General features: G+C 39.3%; 1 protein-coding gene across 1 annotated transcript; it reads left to right on the forward strand.

Annotated features, from left to right (window-relative positions):
* The first annotated feature begins 6,309 nt into the window (after positions 1-6,309).
* On the forward strand, positions 6,310-15,593 carry LOC135501546 (plancitoxin-1-like). Its single transcript, XM_064793692.1, has 8 exons — positions 6,310-6,583; positions 11,083-11,260; positions 11,935-12,010; positions 12,377-12,538; positions 13,030-13,224; positions 13,728-13,834; positions 14,441-14,569; positions 15,098-15,593. The coding sequence occupies exons 1-8, from the start codon at positions 6,480-6,482 to the stop codon at positions 15,260-15,262; spliced, it is 1,116 nt and encodes a 371-aa protein (XP_064649762.1). The 5' UTR covers positions 6,310-6,479; the 3' UTR covers positions 15,263-15,593.
* The last annotated feature ends 976 nt before the right edge of the window (positions 15,594-16,569 follow it).

A 16,569-nucleotide genomic window follows, 5' to 3' on the forward strand; every position in this document is an offset into this window, starting at 1 on the left:
TATAAATGTCGGAGTAACTTCCTTTTATTAACACCATTATATTACAATAATAAGGCTTTACTACATTTACCGTATATCATGATACATGAATAAGGTGAACATGTTCTATAATATTATTATACATATTCTGAACAAGTTACAATGTAGGTTAAGTTCTAAGAAATAGCTCTGCAAGATTTGCCTTATTAGGTAAAATTTGTTTTGGGTGTTTTCTTATTTTCTGAACGTGTCGTTGTTTTGCTTAAAATTCAATTCATGCTACAGCATGCTTGGATTTTTTTAATAATCATTTTTGGATTAATTACCACCGACTAATATAAATCGATCATAATTCTTTGAAATCAAGTCCGACACAGCAAAACATCATTTTTCCCTTTGATTTGTTAGACTTTTTTTCACTGATTCGAAAGTCAGATAAATGTAATCAAATAATTCTATAAAATACGAAGCATTCTTTAGTCCTAAAAAGTATTAATTACCTGTTAAACACTATGCAATTTTGAACTGATTTAACACTCTTGACAAGGGAATGTGAATCAATGTTCATCTGATGACAGGGCTAAAAATGAAATTGAATTGGATATTCTTGTTTTCAAAATTTAAATAAAAATAAAGCTGCAAAGTTAACTATTCAAGGGCTGCGAATCGCAGTGATACTGAAGAAAAAAACATTAAACACAACAACGAAAATGTTATCCATTAAAGTCTAAGTATATAATTAAAACAATCACGTACATAATTCACAATTTCCATTATAGTAAAGTTCGAATAATTTTCAATAACTTTTATTTACATAATCCTAATTAAAGGTTCTCCTGTACAACACATTATTGTACATGTATGTTACATAATATCATAACGAGTATCCTCACAATTTTCAAGCCTTCACTGAAGATGAGTAATTGTAAAATGCTCATTTTCAGGAGGGCGGATCTTTTTTGACTAATAATCTTGATCTCATTCCTTAATATGAGTAATTCTGTTATACTCATTTTAGGAGGCCCTATACTTTTTAACCAAAGATTTACAATAATATATAGTCCTTCCCTAATATGAGTAATTCTGTTGTACTCATTTTCAGTGGCCCTGAACATTTTTACCAGTAATTTAGAGCATCTCCTGAATATGAGTAATTCTGTTTTACTATCCAGGAAACACGGTCTACTCCTAGCACACTAGTGTGCATGGGGTTCCGCAGGGCTCAGTTCTTGGCCCGCTCTTCTTTCTTATATATGTGCTGCCACTTGGTCACCTTGTCAGTGCACATCCTATGGAAGACATGGCTTTGTTGACGATAATCAAGTATACACAGCAATTCTTCGCATTCGAAATGCACAGGAAGAGGCAGTGCAGACTGTGTGTAGGTAAGTCGAAACCTGTCTGTGCTCATTACAGGACTGGCACATAGAAAACTTCTTGAAAGGGAATCCAGTTAAAACAGAGATCCAGCTGTTAGGCAAAAAGCAGTAACAGTAAGTGATGCCAGTGGTCCGGTACGAAACAGGGGAGTTATTTTCGACTCTTCACTGCCAATGATAGCGCATGTCAAATCGGTTCTTAGTTCAGGAAACTTCCATTTTCGCAACATCGCAAATGCACGGAAATGTCTAACGAAGGATGCCACCAGTCCTATCAAGGTTAGGCTATTGCAATGCTATGCTGAACTCCTGCGCAAATCGCAGGTCATCCAGAACAGTGCCGCGCGACTCGTCTTGAAAAAACAAAATGACCACATTACCCCCGTATACACTCAAGGAGCTTCACTGGCTCCCTATTCGAGCACGATTAGAGTTCAAAATTCTTACACTTGTCCACAAACTATCAACATACGAGTAATTCTGATTTACTCATATATAGGAGGCCCTACACTTTTTAACCAGTAAGTTGGAGCCACCGTTGCTGATTTCAATGTTCATCAGGAAAACGTGTCCAAGATGATTTGTGTTCGTAAATTAGAGTCATTGATTTTGAAAGGAACCATTTGAAGGGAATTTACATTTGTACCATATATCGATAAGTTGACTCGGATGTCGCTAAGAACTCTACCTTTTTTCATTGTGTCTGTTCGGGGTTTGTTCTCGTTCTGAGCGGGAATACCGAAGCGAATTGGATATGCTTAATAAAACATGTCAACGTCGCTTCACTTAATCAACGACTGTGGCTGTCCATCCTGTTTATAGCCGGTGGTTTTCAATAGATTCCGACTCTCGATAATTCAAACGTAACCTCCAGACGGATTATATGGCGGTAGAAAAAAGCGCCCAATCTGAGCGTGGCAAGCATCAGATTCTAGGAATTTCATCATCGTTGTAGCAACGTTATCCAAAGACATGTTTTCATTAGTTGCAGTGCACTTGAGGTTCTTCATCGTCAGCTCTGCTTTAGGCAATTGTCGTTATACCAGTAATACTTCTCTCGGCCCGCTGCAGGTTTAAAGCACTGTGTGTGTCAGCGTTAATATTGCTTTAAGTGCGGCACTGAAAATTGTCTCAATGAAATTTTTAGAATTGAAGCTTTTATGATGATATCTTTATTTCTGCCCCCTGAAAAAACAGAAAAAAAAACGGGACGCTATTGTTAAGTGTGATTTCACCAGTAGTGGACCTTTGTTTCATACAACCAGTGCTTGCACTGCATTTTGGACACATAACATCGATTTAAGTTCAGTTTTGAATCTGCTACTCGTGATGCACAAAATGAAGAAGTTGATAGAATTATTTATGCACTGAAATATTGAAATGCCCATGGTTATTTTGTACTGCTGTTGATATGTATAACTAGGACTTTCCAAAAGAAATGTGAATGGGATACATGTCATGACCAGGAAGACGACGTTCAAACACAACACGATGATAGAATTTCGTTTAATCACTGCACGTTTTGTGAGATTGTTTGGTCGCACTCGTTTTAATGTCAGCCTCACTATAACGATTATCGCACAAACGACCATTAAACCGCCTGGAAGATAAGACATTGATATTCTATCGATGATGGCCCAACGGTATGAGTTTTCCGGACTACTGGCAGTGCACTGACCTTCTACCATGACTATGCCGTCTGGGTGGAGAAAAGTCCTCAAAATGCTCAACAGCATGTGAACGCTAAATGTTATTCCCAGACCGGTCAACATTGAGGATTTGTATACATGTTTTTTAACCAAGAATGGGGTCTGAACGCAGAGGACGCGATCTAGAGATACGGCGACAAGGGCCCACGCAGATAGTTTAGTGAACACAAACGCAGAAAGAAGATATCTACAAAATACAAGCGACACATAGTCTGGAGTTTTCCTCAAGCAGTATCCGACGAATATCGGGATGATAAGTGAAAATAAGACAAGTTGATCAGCAACAGCTAGAATAGACATTAGTGTAGTCATTAATGAATCCTGCATGGCCTTCTTTCGCATTACAAGGACAATCATAGTATTGCTGAATAGCCCAACTGTTATGATAAGGGCAAAGACAACGAGAAGAGTGAGCTCCGATCCCCCTATTGATGCTACATTTATAGTTGGGTTTTCGCCCTCGTGAACTGAAGTGTTATTCATGGTTATGACTGGTTGCAATAGAGATCAGAACGCGAAGAGATGATAAAGCAAGGGGATAAGACAGTAAAAATGTAAACAAACTACAAAGTTAACCTGATTTGAAATTCTAAGTGTGTTTGGAATGACATGCACATTGTATACCCTTCCACAATCATGGGGTAATGACATATAGGTTATCGTGTATCGACTGGACTGATACTACCATAAACCTGCGGTAAAATCTTATATCATGGTCGACTTGCCGACGAAAGAGATTTAAGTTTGTATTAGCACTTCCAAAATTAAAAAAGTTGCTTATAATTTTTTGTTGACAGAGAGCAATTGATATTAACAATCCTGTTTAAAGCAGTGAGTAGGTAACGCATTTACCTTAAATATTACCAGTGGAAAGATGTGCAGGTTTTATTGATGTTAGGCAATAACGCCTCTACGTTTTGGATTGTTAACTTCAGTCCCCGTCGAGCATTAACTATCCATTTATTTCTGTTCTTGAATAACAAGACGCCTGTGGCTAATTAGTGAAAAATGTTCTGGGATCCTCGAGAATTCTTCAGTGATCAGAATTGTCCTGTTGCAAGCTCGTCCGTTGGCTGTCCTATATTGCAATCATCAGGCCTAGATAAGTTTTGTGATCACGTTGGTATACTTCAAACATTGTCCTCTAGGGTTGGTATCCTTGGGTCGGCCTGTTGGTGTCCCCGGTCGATCAACCATTGCTCCATATGAGAATTTTCACTATCTGCTCGATTCATTTGCCGTGGCGCATACGCACATGATAAACTCTAGCAGTGTGTAATCATCGGACGTTCTGTTGCTGTCGAAAGGTGGTTGTCAGAATCGTGTGTACCATGAATGCATCTTCCACAATATCATCATTATGTCCCGGTCCATGACACACCAACATGTCTGAAAATGAAGTATTTCCATATGCGTCAGTGAAGAAGGTTCAGCGGTGTATTTGAATGTTTACGACACTGTCGGTGGCAAGAATCAGATGACAAGAAGTTGAAACCCACTAGTTTAAGGCAAATACTATTAAGTTTGAGGCATAGAACGGCCTTATACTCCGAAACATTAGTGAAGGTTCTAGTTTTCCGTTGTCGGTATGTGCAAAAAAATAAGTCACGTCGTATCGATTAAAATTCGTTTTCCTTGTGTGGATAATTATTGCTGTATATCATTACGCCCTACCAATAGAATGGCCCTGTTTTCAGTGTCGACATTGAGCAACGCCAAATCATTTAGGCTGTTTTTGATCAATCGATGTAGTAAACACTTCAAATCTGGTTATCCGTGTGCCGTTAGAAAAAGTGTCCAACTAATTTCATAATGACAGAATAATTAGTTAAATGACCGTGGAGGCCAAAGACCGTTGATAATTAGAGTATGCTGTTGTTATCACCTGAAACATGTACATGTACGCCCCTTTTAACGACATACTTTTCTTTCACACCTATTAGCTGTTATCACGTATTACTCCTTCGGACATTGGGCTGTTGCTTCTCAGTTATTGAATATCCGCAGTATAACAATTGCTTAAATGCATTGACAATTGGAGCTGACAAAGTGAGGCTTGAAATCATACCCCGCAAGAACCGTCCAATTCATTGCCCAACTGGTGCTGACAAACTAATTCTTCATTAAATAGTTACCTGCAAGAACTATCCAAGTCGTTTCCAATGTGTTTCTGGCTGAATATGGTCAAACTGCGTCAACAAATAGTGGTCCATTGGATGCCAAATGGAAAATGAAGTCACACAAAGTTCAGGCATAAACGTCATGACTGGTCAACAATAATATACGTCTCATTGAATGGTCTCTCCCCCGTCAAGATCCACTGTCTCATAACATTGTTAATTCTGCAACAACCCGTCAAGAGACCATCTCCTTCACTTGTTCCCACGCCCAAGCCTTTCTGATGCTTGATTGAATGATGTCATTGCATCTTGTGGCTCGGGCAAACCGGTTGGAAGTTCATCGTGCTAATTAATGACTCAATTGTGTTATCATTTGGCTTCAGTTTACGCGCAGTTGTTCTCAATATCACCGAAAGGTGTTTTTGAGTTTACTCTACGTAGTTGATATCAATCATCGAGTAAATCGGAAGAGTACTATGACGAAAGGTTCATATTAAGTTCAGTAACCACATGACGAGATGTTCCTGCCCTGTTTGGTCCGCTGAGAGCGATTTCATCATCCTATTTGCGCTCGTCCCACAGTGTACCAAGCTTTATTTAATATGTTACCTTAGTTTGGGATTTCAATAAGATTGCCACTGAAATATATATTCAAAGCATATTTCTGTGATGGTCTGTCTCTGTAGATTCCGAATCAACCACAGCTTGAGAATTACTTCCGCTTTGATTCATCCTAGCCATGTATTCACCACAACTTGGCATTTTGATAAGCACTATGTGACGTGACCGGACCAATTCGAAAAAGGCCGAATGTGACCGAAGACACATTGTACTAAAACCAGCCAATATCACATTCTATGATCGGGAGGAAGAAGTAGGCCCATCAGGTCATTATCTTGATTTAGAAGCAGGAGGAGCATGATCATAGGCTGATCATGAGGGAGCCAGAGCCAGGCCATGTGATTGAATGTTTTTATCCTGCACCTTGATCATGAACCACCTTTTATACAACTGCGATTTTATCAGCACCATCTTTTACCAACGACCAAGATTTTAAGCGCATGCGCCAGGACGTAAAATTCTCTATAGACTGTGTTCCAGTATTCTAAACAAGAGCGTAGGCACTTTTCCAGGTCGACGCCAGCAGTTCAGTTTTGTAGGCCAACGGCATTGTTATCGGAAGAATCTAAATGTTTCACCACGTGATGAGTCTGCTTTATATCACGGGATAAATAGAACCCAACTACCGGGTGCCGGTTCAAACTGCCGCAGTGAGAGATCGTGAGCGAGACATGGGAAAGGATTCGCGCCTCAGAGCTGTCGCAGTGCTGTGCGCATTATTCGGCCTAACATCCGCCACTGGGTGCATTGGAAGTACTGGGAAGCCAGTGGACTGGTAAGTAGGCCTACTGAGACAGCTATATCGAAACTGTTTTCGTTTGTTGACACGTAAGTAGTATTGCGGTGGCAGCCAATACTATATAAATAGGCTGAGATTGTAGAATACGAATGAGTACTTTGGCCTAGTTCTGGATCAACGTATCCTTAATACATTACAACATGCATTCCCACAACGGACAATCATGTGGGCAGCAATAAATACCGTACAAGTCCTTCGGTAGGAATAATTCACTCAGTACGGATGGTCCAGTTGTGACCTTCACAACCCTAATTAGTAATGGTCGCCGGCTTTTTACTGTTAGTAAGTTTGTTCTTCCTCTGGTTTCACCAGTAAACTGGTTTTCTGAACGCGTTCGATGCTTTTCCAATTTTTTTTTTAGCTCTTAGATAGTAGAAAAACGCGTTATTCGTTATTTCTAGTACGCACAAGTCCTGGCGCGAAATACCTTTCCCGCCCGTGAGTTATGGCAAGCCAAATCGGAATTAATTCAACACGCAAAAATATCTTGCAACTCAAATTTATCTCAACATTGAAAAATATACTTCAACAATTCATAAGTCAAGTCATCATTTTCAAAATACGTGGCAACAATTTCAAAAGTATTGTTCAACAATTTAAAAAAATTCGTGCAACATTTAAAAAAATTACATCTCAACAATTTCAAAATTATGGTTCAACAATTTCAAAAATACATCTCAACCATTTCAAATTATGATCCAACATTTCAAAAATTCATGCAACATTTTTCAAAAATACATATCAACAATTTCAAAATTATGGATCAACAATTTCCAAAAAATCATCCAACATCTTTTTAAAAATATCTTGCAACATTTTCTTTGTGCAACACTGAAAAAATCTGGCAACATTAGTTGTTAGTTCGCCATCTTCAGATTCTAATACTGCGTGATGGAACAGAAGTACCACCAACCAAGACAACCTCGTCCCCACGTTGAGGTTCCTATAACACCCGGGGACTTCGCAAGATCGGAACAAACCCTGGAGTCGAGGTCGCAACCGATACTGATCCCGCGACCACTCAAACCTCGCCCCCGCACATCATGCCATGCGGTAGGTCACGTGACTTTGTTTGGTCACGTGAATGTTGCCAGATTTTTTCAGTGTTGAACCAAAAAAAAATGTTGCAAGATATTTTTGAAAGATGTTGGATGATTTTTTTTTAAATTGTTGAACCATATTTTGAAATTGTTGATATGTATTTTTGAAAAATGTTGCATAAATTTTTGAAATGTTGGATCATAATTTGAAATTGTTGAGATGTATTTTTGAAATTGTTGAACCATAATTTTGAAATTGTTGAGATGTAATTTTTAAAAAATGTTGCACGAATTTTTTTAAATTGTTGAACAATACTTTTGAAATTGTTGCCACGTATTTTGAAAATGATGACTTGACTTATAAATTGTTGAAGTATATTTTTCAATGTTGAGATAAATTTGACAGAGTTGCAAGATATTTTTGCGTGTTGAATTAATTCCGCTTTGGCTTGTCATAGTGAGTGCACGCCGAGATCCGACCCATCATTAAGATGCAACGTCATTTCCACTATCGGGGTAATCAAGCGCCATCGGTGTGACGTCGAAAAAATCGATATCTAGAGAGACATCACAGGGTAGATCCATGTCTCCAGGTCGAGCCGAGACAAGACCACTAATGAATATTCATAGCCGGTTGGAGGGTCGAGGCCTATCAATTAGACGAGTGCATGTTTTTAACTCTCAAGTACATATTTGGAGAGGTATTGAAAAAATATTTGTTGTGGCAAGTCTACAGATATAAAGAAATTATTTGATGAAAAAATTAATTTCGAATTTTGCTAATTGGGTAATTAGGCGTGTTTTGAGTTTTTTCTGCCAGTTGGCTGAAAAGAGTGGAAATATCAAAGTCTGTCTAATTTGTCGATTATCAAAAAATTTCCGTGGTCAATCACCAGTTTATTTTTCACCATTTACTTGCCCGACTGTCCGGAATAACATAATCTAAATTTCAGATTCACAACGGAACGCAGTATTTAATGCGTCGCGGTCAAACATTGACAATTTAACTGCTAAAAGGCTTAAAAAATCAATTGTGGTCTTGTCTCAGCCTTACTATCACATATCGTTCCAGATTGTAATGATTGGCGCATGGATAGCCAACTCGGGTCAAATCGGAGTCAACATCGGAAAAGCGCGATATTTCAGTCCGATTTTGAATTTTTTCCTCTTTTATGCAATTTTGTTCATGGAAACTACATGTACTTAATATGTAGAATCGGTGGTGACTGGATCGACAGTCGACAGCTGGGTAATATTGCCCTTAAAGGACCATTGGTATTTTTAACCAGATGAAGAACAAATACACTGCATTAAGAAGCCACCCTTTCCTTCAATATACCAATGGTCATTTAGCTGGGCGATGTCAAGCTGTGTCAAATTTCCTCAAGGAATGTCACAGTTTTTTAATGTTGAGGTTCGGACTCGTCAGGGTGATGTCTTGAGCCCCACACTGTTCAATCTTTTCATCAATGATGTTGTAAATGTATTAGATCAGGTCAATCCTTCACCAGCTTTGTTAGAAACAACTAGGTTATCATCTCTACTGTATGCGGACGATTTGGTTTTCTTCTCTCTTACCCCGGAAGGCCTCCAGACATGTCTGGATGGTCCTTCCCAATACTGCAAAACTTGGAGACTTCAAATCAATCTCTACAAATCAAAGATTATGGTCTTTGAAAAGAAGGTATCAGGTCAGATATCTTTTACGCTGGATGGTGTTATACTTGATAGGGTGTACGACTTCACATACCTTGGTACATCAATTAATTTCAGGGCTCTTTTAAAGCCGGAGTTGAATTGTTGACTAAAAAAGGTTCCAAAGCTTTCTATGTATTAATGAAAACAATCAACTCCAATGGTATAGAACCACGCACTGCTATTCGTTTGTTTAGTAGTTTTATCAACCCAATTCTTTCTTATAATTGTGAAATCTGGAGTTTTACCTATCTTAAGTCATTCCTTGTTAACGACAGTAATAAGTTCTTTAAACAGGTAGATCGATTTCCTTTTGAACAACTGTTGTCTAAATTTTGTAAATGGATTTTGGGTGTTAACAGATTTACTTCCAATTGTGGAGTTAAAGCAGAATTAGGTCTTTATCCATTTGCTAATTTCATGTTCAAGCATACTTTTAACTACTTATCTCATGTTAAATCCTCCAGTAATGCTATTCTCAATGAAGCTTATGAAATTGACAATAAGCTCACACAGTCTTGTAGTATCAACAAGTCGGCAATTATTGATGTATTGAATGCTAAATGTCAGAAAGATTTTGACCTTTCCTCTGGTAGCACTTGCGTTTCCAATTCGCTTGAATCCTTGTATCGCACTCACTTTTTCTCTGTCCTAAAAAACGACAGAAGGTCGGATCCTAATCAAAAGAATAAACTCAGGACATACATAACTTTTAAAACAGAGTATCAATTTGAGCCCTACCTCGATGCATTAAAAAATCGTGGGGTCTTTTCCAAAATGGCTAAGTTTCGCCTTGGCAATCACAACATACTCATCGAAAAAGGTAGACATTTTGGTACGCAGTTGGAAAAGCGTCTGTGTCCATTTGGGTTTGACGTAGTAGAAGACGAATTTCATTTTTTTGCTAGATGTCCTTCTATTCAAAAACTAAGAGATGAGTATTTTAAGAATATTGCTTTTTGTAAAGATAGTCACTTGTTCTCCAATTCGGATTTTATTTCCACATCGAGCAGCACTGATCACGACATCATCATCAAGACTGCTATTTTTATCTCCAGGGCTTTTTACGAAAGGCAAGCAGCTCTTCAGGAGCGATGACAATATAATTTTACCAATGTGACTTATGATATGTTTTAATGTAATGTCTTTTATTGTGTAATATTCATGCATGTATATGCCATACTGTCTGTACTTGTGATAGTTGTGCAAATAAATAATTGGGTAATTTGGTAATTTGATGTATGGGTTCTACTTAATATTAGAACAAGCCGATCGGGATATTCTTAGAAATAATCATGTTCCCACCAGGTCACAAACCTGACCTGTTATCGGAATAATTGGATGGCAAAGCTTTTGATAGGGGTGTCTGTGACCCAAAGTAAGTCGAATGTACAGTCCAAATCACAATTTTTATTGACATCCTTCCTGCTTTGCATCAGTTATGCGCAACGTACGCGCGAATTGCGCGCCGAGTCGAGAATATATGGATTTGGACATCAACATTACCCACAAGCTCGTACCCAGGTGGAAAGGTGAATGTAATAGACCGGCACATGGTTGGCCTGATAGAATTATGCTGTCAGCCTGTATACGAGATCCTCTGTTGATGTGGCCTGGCGTCCAGGACATTGGGACCATTACTTCATACCAAGTGACGTTCATTTCATTTAGCTTCCAACTGATGGCGAGCTTGAGGGTAATGTTGATGATTGTCATGGCGAATTCATGACACATTTTCAGGTTTGTGGCGTACAAGTTGCCGAAGATAGAAGGCTCGACTAAGCTCATCAGAGCGGGAGTGGCACATGTCTATCTGGATGTGGACAACCCGAAATGGGTTCTTTCAGACACACCAGTGAATGTCTCCAACCAAGCCATTGGATTCACCCTCAACCAGATATACAAGGGACCGAAACGAGTAAGTCAAAAAGAAGAAATAAGTCATGTGCAGTGATAGTTCAAGAGCTCGGGTGTACATATTATATCATGGGTTGAGCTTCATCATGTTATCGAGTGACACATTGACAGGAGACCGGTTTGTCGCAGCTGTTCTCAACGAAAACCATGTTGGCTGTATGCGACTGAGCAGCGCGTTTACAAGTTGTAAAGTCATCAGCTATCTCTCTTCTTCGTATAATAGATGACGCCATTCACCCTGGCTTCCATCTCCATTATATTTTAAGAATTTTTGTTTTAAATAATAGATATCTGCAGGACCACCAGGTGGCGATTTCAGGTCATTATTATTGTCGTAAAGTACGGCAAATTAATTATGCCTCCCGATGTAGCCCAATATATTTATTTAAACATAATAAGTCCACTTTTTGACAATCCGATAGAGTATACATTGAGTGTCTAGTGTAATTATTCAGGTCTGCCCCTGCTACCCATTGCACATGACCACCACCGCACGATTTCGCGGCAGTCCTTAAAATCTACTACTCCAGGCCATATTTGATTCTTGCATCTGCAGAGGCAAAGGTCATACTTCTGGGGGCAAAGCACTGTCTATAGGCAATAGGCGACAGGGTGTTGTCATCTCGCCACGTGCGGAACATTCTGTTTTTTCAACAGTGGTCGTCATTTTTTCAGGACGATATTACCTACCTGATGTATAACGATGAATCTCCTGACGGTTCGGTGCATGAAAACAGGGGCCACCTCAAAGGTACGTGAGAGTGTGACCATAGCAAAATTTATTGACCGATATGAAAAAATGTAGCATTCCAGTTCATAAACTCATCAGTCCCAAAACAAGCAAAATCAAATAATTTTAAAATAATGTTATTAATTTGTAATGACTATTTAACACTTCTCAATGAGGTGGTTCTGCTATCGCATCGACATAAACTAGCATACGTCTTATGGGAGCGTTTATTTGGATTTGCAAAGCGCTATTGTTTTACGCGCTGCAAATGCAGCAACGAAATCTCGCATCGCTATAAAACATATCATCTCAGTTAGCGGGTGATAACGTTTGATAATATTGAAGAATCGAAAGTATTTCCAGTCGGTCAATTTTACAATCTTTTAGGAGTGGTGGCCTTTGATGACAAGCACGGTTTCTGGTTGGTGCACAGCGTCCCAAAGTTCCCGCCAATGGCTAAAGATGGTTACGATTACCCCGAGTCAGGCCACTACTTTGGCCAAACGTTCCTGTGTATCAGTCTTGATGGCTCGTACTTCAATAAAATAGGTAAGAGTCAAATACCGATTCTGGTAAGATCTTTTTAGAGCTTAGACATGTTCGATTCACAAGGCTGCTCTAAGCTCAAACCATTGCTGAAACAACACCCACGTCTCAGCTGTTCGAGACCGCGTCAAAAAACTCGGTGACGGTACGCGGCAAGGTTTCGCATCCAATCATTAGTCAATAAACTATCTGTCTTAGTCAATAGATCAAGTCATGATTTTGGATAACAACAGCAATCTAAAGCACGATTTCTCTCAAAATAACTGTTTATCTTTTTATTATCTTAACGTTTTAAAACATTTTTTGTTGAGATAACAGAAGATGATCTTGATTCAAACACCTGAATTTTTTAAAATGGTGAACCCTGCATGGTTGCACCAGCAGATATGGACACATGTTCAGAGCGAATGTTGTGAATGTTGGTGTCCTTGTTCTATCTACCCTCACAATGTTGGACTGGTTTACCATCTTATGAATCTTGCACGATTTTACAGCTAAGCAGCTATTGGTCAGCTGGCCTTACGTGTTCGACTTCAACATTCCACAATCCAGCCGATATTCCAAAGATCGTGACCTCCAGTCAGTTGTGAAGGGCAAACACAATAAACTACATACGAGTGTGTATAGCTTACCAACACTACACAGTCAGACGTTTATCAGTCTCTCCAAGAATAAGTACTGGGGACAAGGTAGGATGATGTCAACTACGAGCATGCTCAGTTGGTACCAACGTACTGTGTTTTTGCTGTCACGTGGTGAATGTTTTGTAACCGTGCAGCCGATTGGCTTGTTTGGGAGAACTACTTTTTGCATATGAATAGAAGACTATGGAATTGACCTTTCCACCTGCCTAGAATATATATTTTCACCGAGGAAATTTCTTTAAAATGGCCCTTTCCCCGAATTGATCATTTAAAGACATACATGTATGTACTGTTTAATATGCTTTTAGCATTAAAACTGTGACCCACAAGATGGATATAAGTATGTCCGTTTCTATGTGGAATTATGCTCTTTTAATTTGATAGATTTTGGTAAGTTTCTCAGTTTTGTAGCTTTTCCCCGGCATTTTTGAAATGCCCACTGCCCATGTGCATTGTGGGATACCTCGAATTCATCCACTGTACGTACCTTGTGACCTGTCTCATGCGTTTTTCAAGTAAGTGATGTTTCTTTCCCCTTCTTCCGCCAGATTTATACACAGATTTGGTTGCTCCCCATTTCAAGTCAAGCCTATACACTGAGACATGGCAGAATGGAAGCGAAGACATGCACTCAAACTGCACAACGGTCTACAAGGTACAGACTAAGATCAAACCTGATCGGGTTTTTGACAAATCAAGAGTTGTCCATAGGCTTGAATTGGAAATCCAAAAGCAATATGAAGTAAATGCCAATTGGAAAGACTAAATTATTATGTCTAACCTGGATGTGTTTAGTCTATCCCCGCAACCGAAAAAATCCCCTCAGTTACATTGTATGTATCCCTCCAGAGATCGTGACTGGGGAGACCGGGCCACTTCATTAAAAAACAACCGAAAAGACATGTGGCGATAGTTGATGGTGCGTAGCCCTTTGAAAACAAATAACCAATAAATAAAGTAGTGTCCGGGACAGTACGCGGGCTGAGAGCTTCCATTATCCTGCGATTCGGTGCGTTTCACTCCATGTACTAGTAGCCTATTCCCCTTCTGGGATTCAGACAAGGGAGAAGCAATCAATTGACCTAAGAGGATGGATCTCCTACAAACATCGGGGAAATCAAACAAAAACCTTATTCAAATAGATGGGATTTCATCCACTTAGCACCAAGCATAGTTTTCAAGGTGGATGAAATTCATCCCATCATATAATATTGGCAAATTTCCATCAAAAAAGGCGCTTTCATATATTTTTGATTTCAAGGTTGAAAACATCCGTGATATCGCTCTGCCATTCTCAATCAACTTCTCCGATACAAAGGACCATGCAAAATGGGCAGTGACGAGCTCAAAAGGCGTCCAATGGATCTGCATAGGTGACATAAATAGACAGGTACCGATTTTAAAGTAGGCGTTCTAAGAAAAAAATAACAATGCTTTCTGAAAACAAAGATCAATTTAGACAGACTTAAACACATCTGGCTAATATTTATAAAGACTAGTAAATGCTTTTACTACAGTTTTCTACCGAGATGGCTAGTGTGTACATGAAGTTTAAAGTAAAAGCAATTACTAGTCTTCTATAAATATCAGCCATTGTCTCTAGTCTTGGACGAAAAAACATTATTTCTGAGCAATTTGGGCATATGGCAAAAATAAAAGAGGTACAAAAATTTGGTGGTTTACCATATTTATCATTCACTCGGCATTGAGGCCTTTAATTTCTCCAGGGAATTGGGATTTCTTTCACACCTGCCTCATATATATATATATCAGTATCACCATTTTAGGGAGCGTAGCGAAATTATGTTCAAATAATCATAAAAATCTAATTTTCGCCAAGTTTCACTACCACAACAGAAAGAGAAGTACTTATACTGTATTTGGAAGTTCACGCCATTCATTCATTTTATTATTTCAGGTGTCGCAGAAGCACCGAGGTGGTGGCACTGTCTGTACGAACCATACTGCTCTCTGGAAGGCCTTCAATGATGCAATAGAAAAATATGAACCATGTCCAGGCGACAGTCAAAAGATGCATCAGGAAAAGAATGAGAGACTCAAATTTGAACCAGGACATTTGTAGATTTTGAAAAGTATTGCAAGAATGTGTTGGCATAATTATGCCGAAAGCTTGGGTCAAGTAAATAAATATGGTATGGTTTTCAAGGTGTATATCCAGGAAATATCCAGGAAAATCCTACCTCAAAGCAGATTTATGAACTCGTGAAATGTGGTGTCGATTTTTCAGAGTGGCATGGACACCAAGTAACTGCGGCACGAGATCAGAAATTTGTCACATACATGTATTTCAACAAGAGCCCATGGGTCTGGCGCTCAGCTGAATGTAAAGATACCGCTGTAAAAATCCAGATGGCCCCGTGCCAAATAAAAAACGAAGAGCTTTGCTCGATCCATCTGATTGTTCAAGTAACTTCATATAATGAGTGCGATGGTTTGTTCGAGAGTCACAACCCAGTAGACAACCAGTAACTGCAGTCTGGACCTTTACATCAACCCGTTGAAGTTCAGCTTGAGACAAACCAGTCCATTAGATACATGGACACAACCTAGGACAACTACATCATGTAGTAAATATAGTCTTGACCTTTGTATCAATTCCTTCGAAGTGCAGGTTGTGAAAAACCAGTCCAGTCGATGGGTGGTCACAACCTTGGGCAATCAGTTAAGGACCTAAACATAAAATCCTTTGAAATGCAGGCTGAGACAAACCAGCTCAGTAGATGCATAGTTACAATCAGAAACAGTTTGGACCAATTCCTTTAAAGTGCAGGTTGGTTGTGACAAACTAATCCAATGAACATGGTCCAGCGCCGGGACAGCCATGCAGTAATTGCCATCGGCATTACATCAGGGACAACCAATAGTTTCAAAGTGCAAGGCGAGGACCAAGGGGTATGATTTTCTTAGCCTGCATTGATAGCCAGTAAAAACATAACAGACAATTGAGTTTTTGTGAACCAACTGCCACATTCGGTTTTCTTTATTTAATCAATTTTGAGATACATGCAAGTATTACAATATCAGAATTGACTAGTTCTTCTGATGACCGCGTGGGTGAGCACTGAAGTTGGATGGGAGGTGCAAGTTGTTCGTTTGGTTCTATGAGAATGAGTGTAGCTCAGCAGCCCTATGGTCTCTCTCGGTCATCTGTGAAGTGGTCACCAAAAACGTTCAATTGCGAATTATCGGCCACAGAACTTGGAATCTAAGGCTGTGTAGCCATTGACTGTTCCCTTGTGCAGTGTTTCCCTGTATGCTTGTTGCCTTGGGGAGCATCCATTAAGTACGTACGCACGCCGACTTTTAGACCTCCCTCCCCCCGTACGAGCGTACGCCTAGACTACTTTGTTACTCAATGAATTGCCCATT

The sequence above is a fragment of the Lineus longissimus genome, chromosome 17 (genome assembly GCF_910592395.1).
Source record: "Lineus longissimus chromosome 17, tnLinLong1.2, whole genome shotgun sequence".
Classification (NCBI taxonomy): domain Eukaryota; kingdom Metazoa; phylum Nemertea; class Pilidiophora; order Heteronemertea; family Lineidae; genus Lineus; species Lineus longissimus.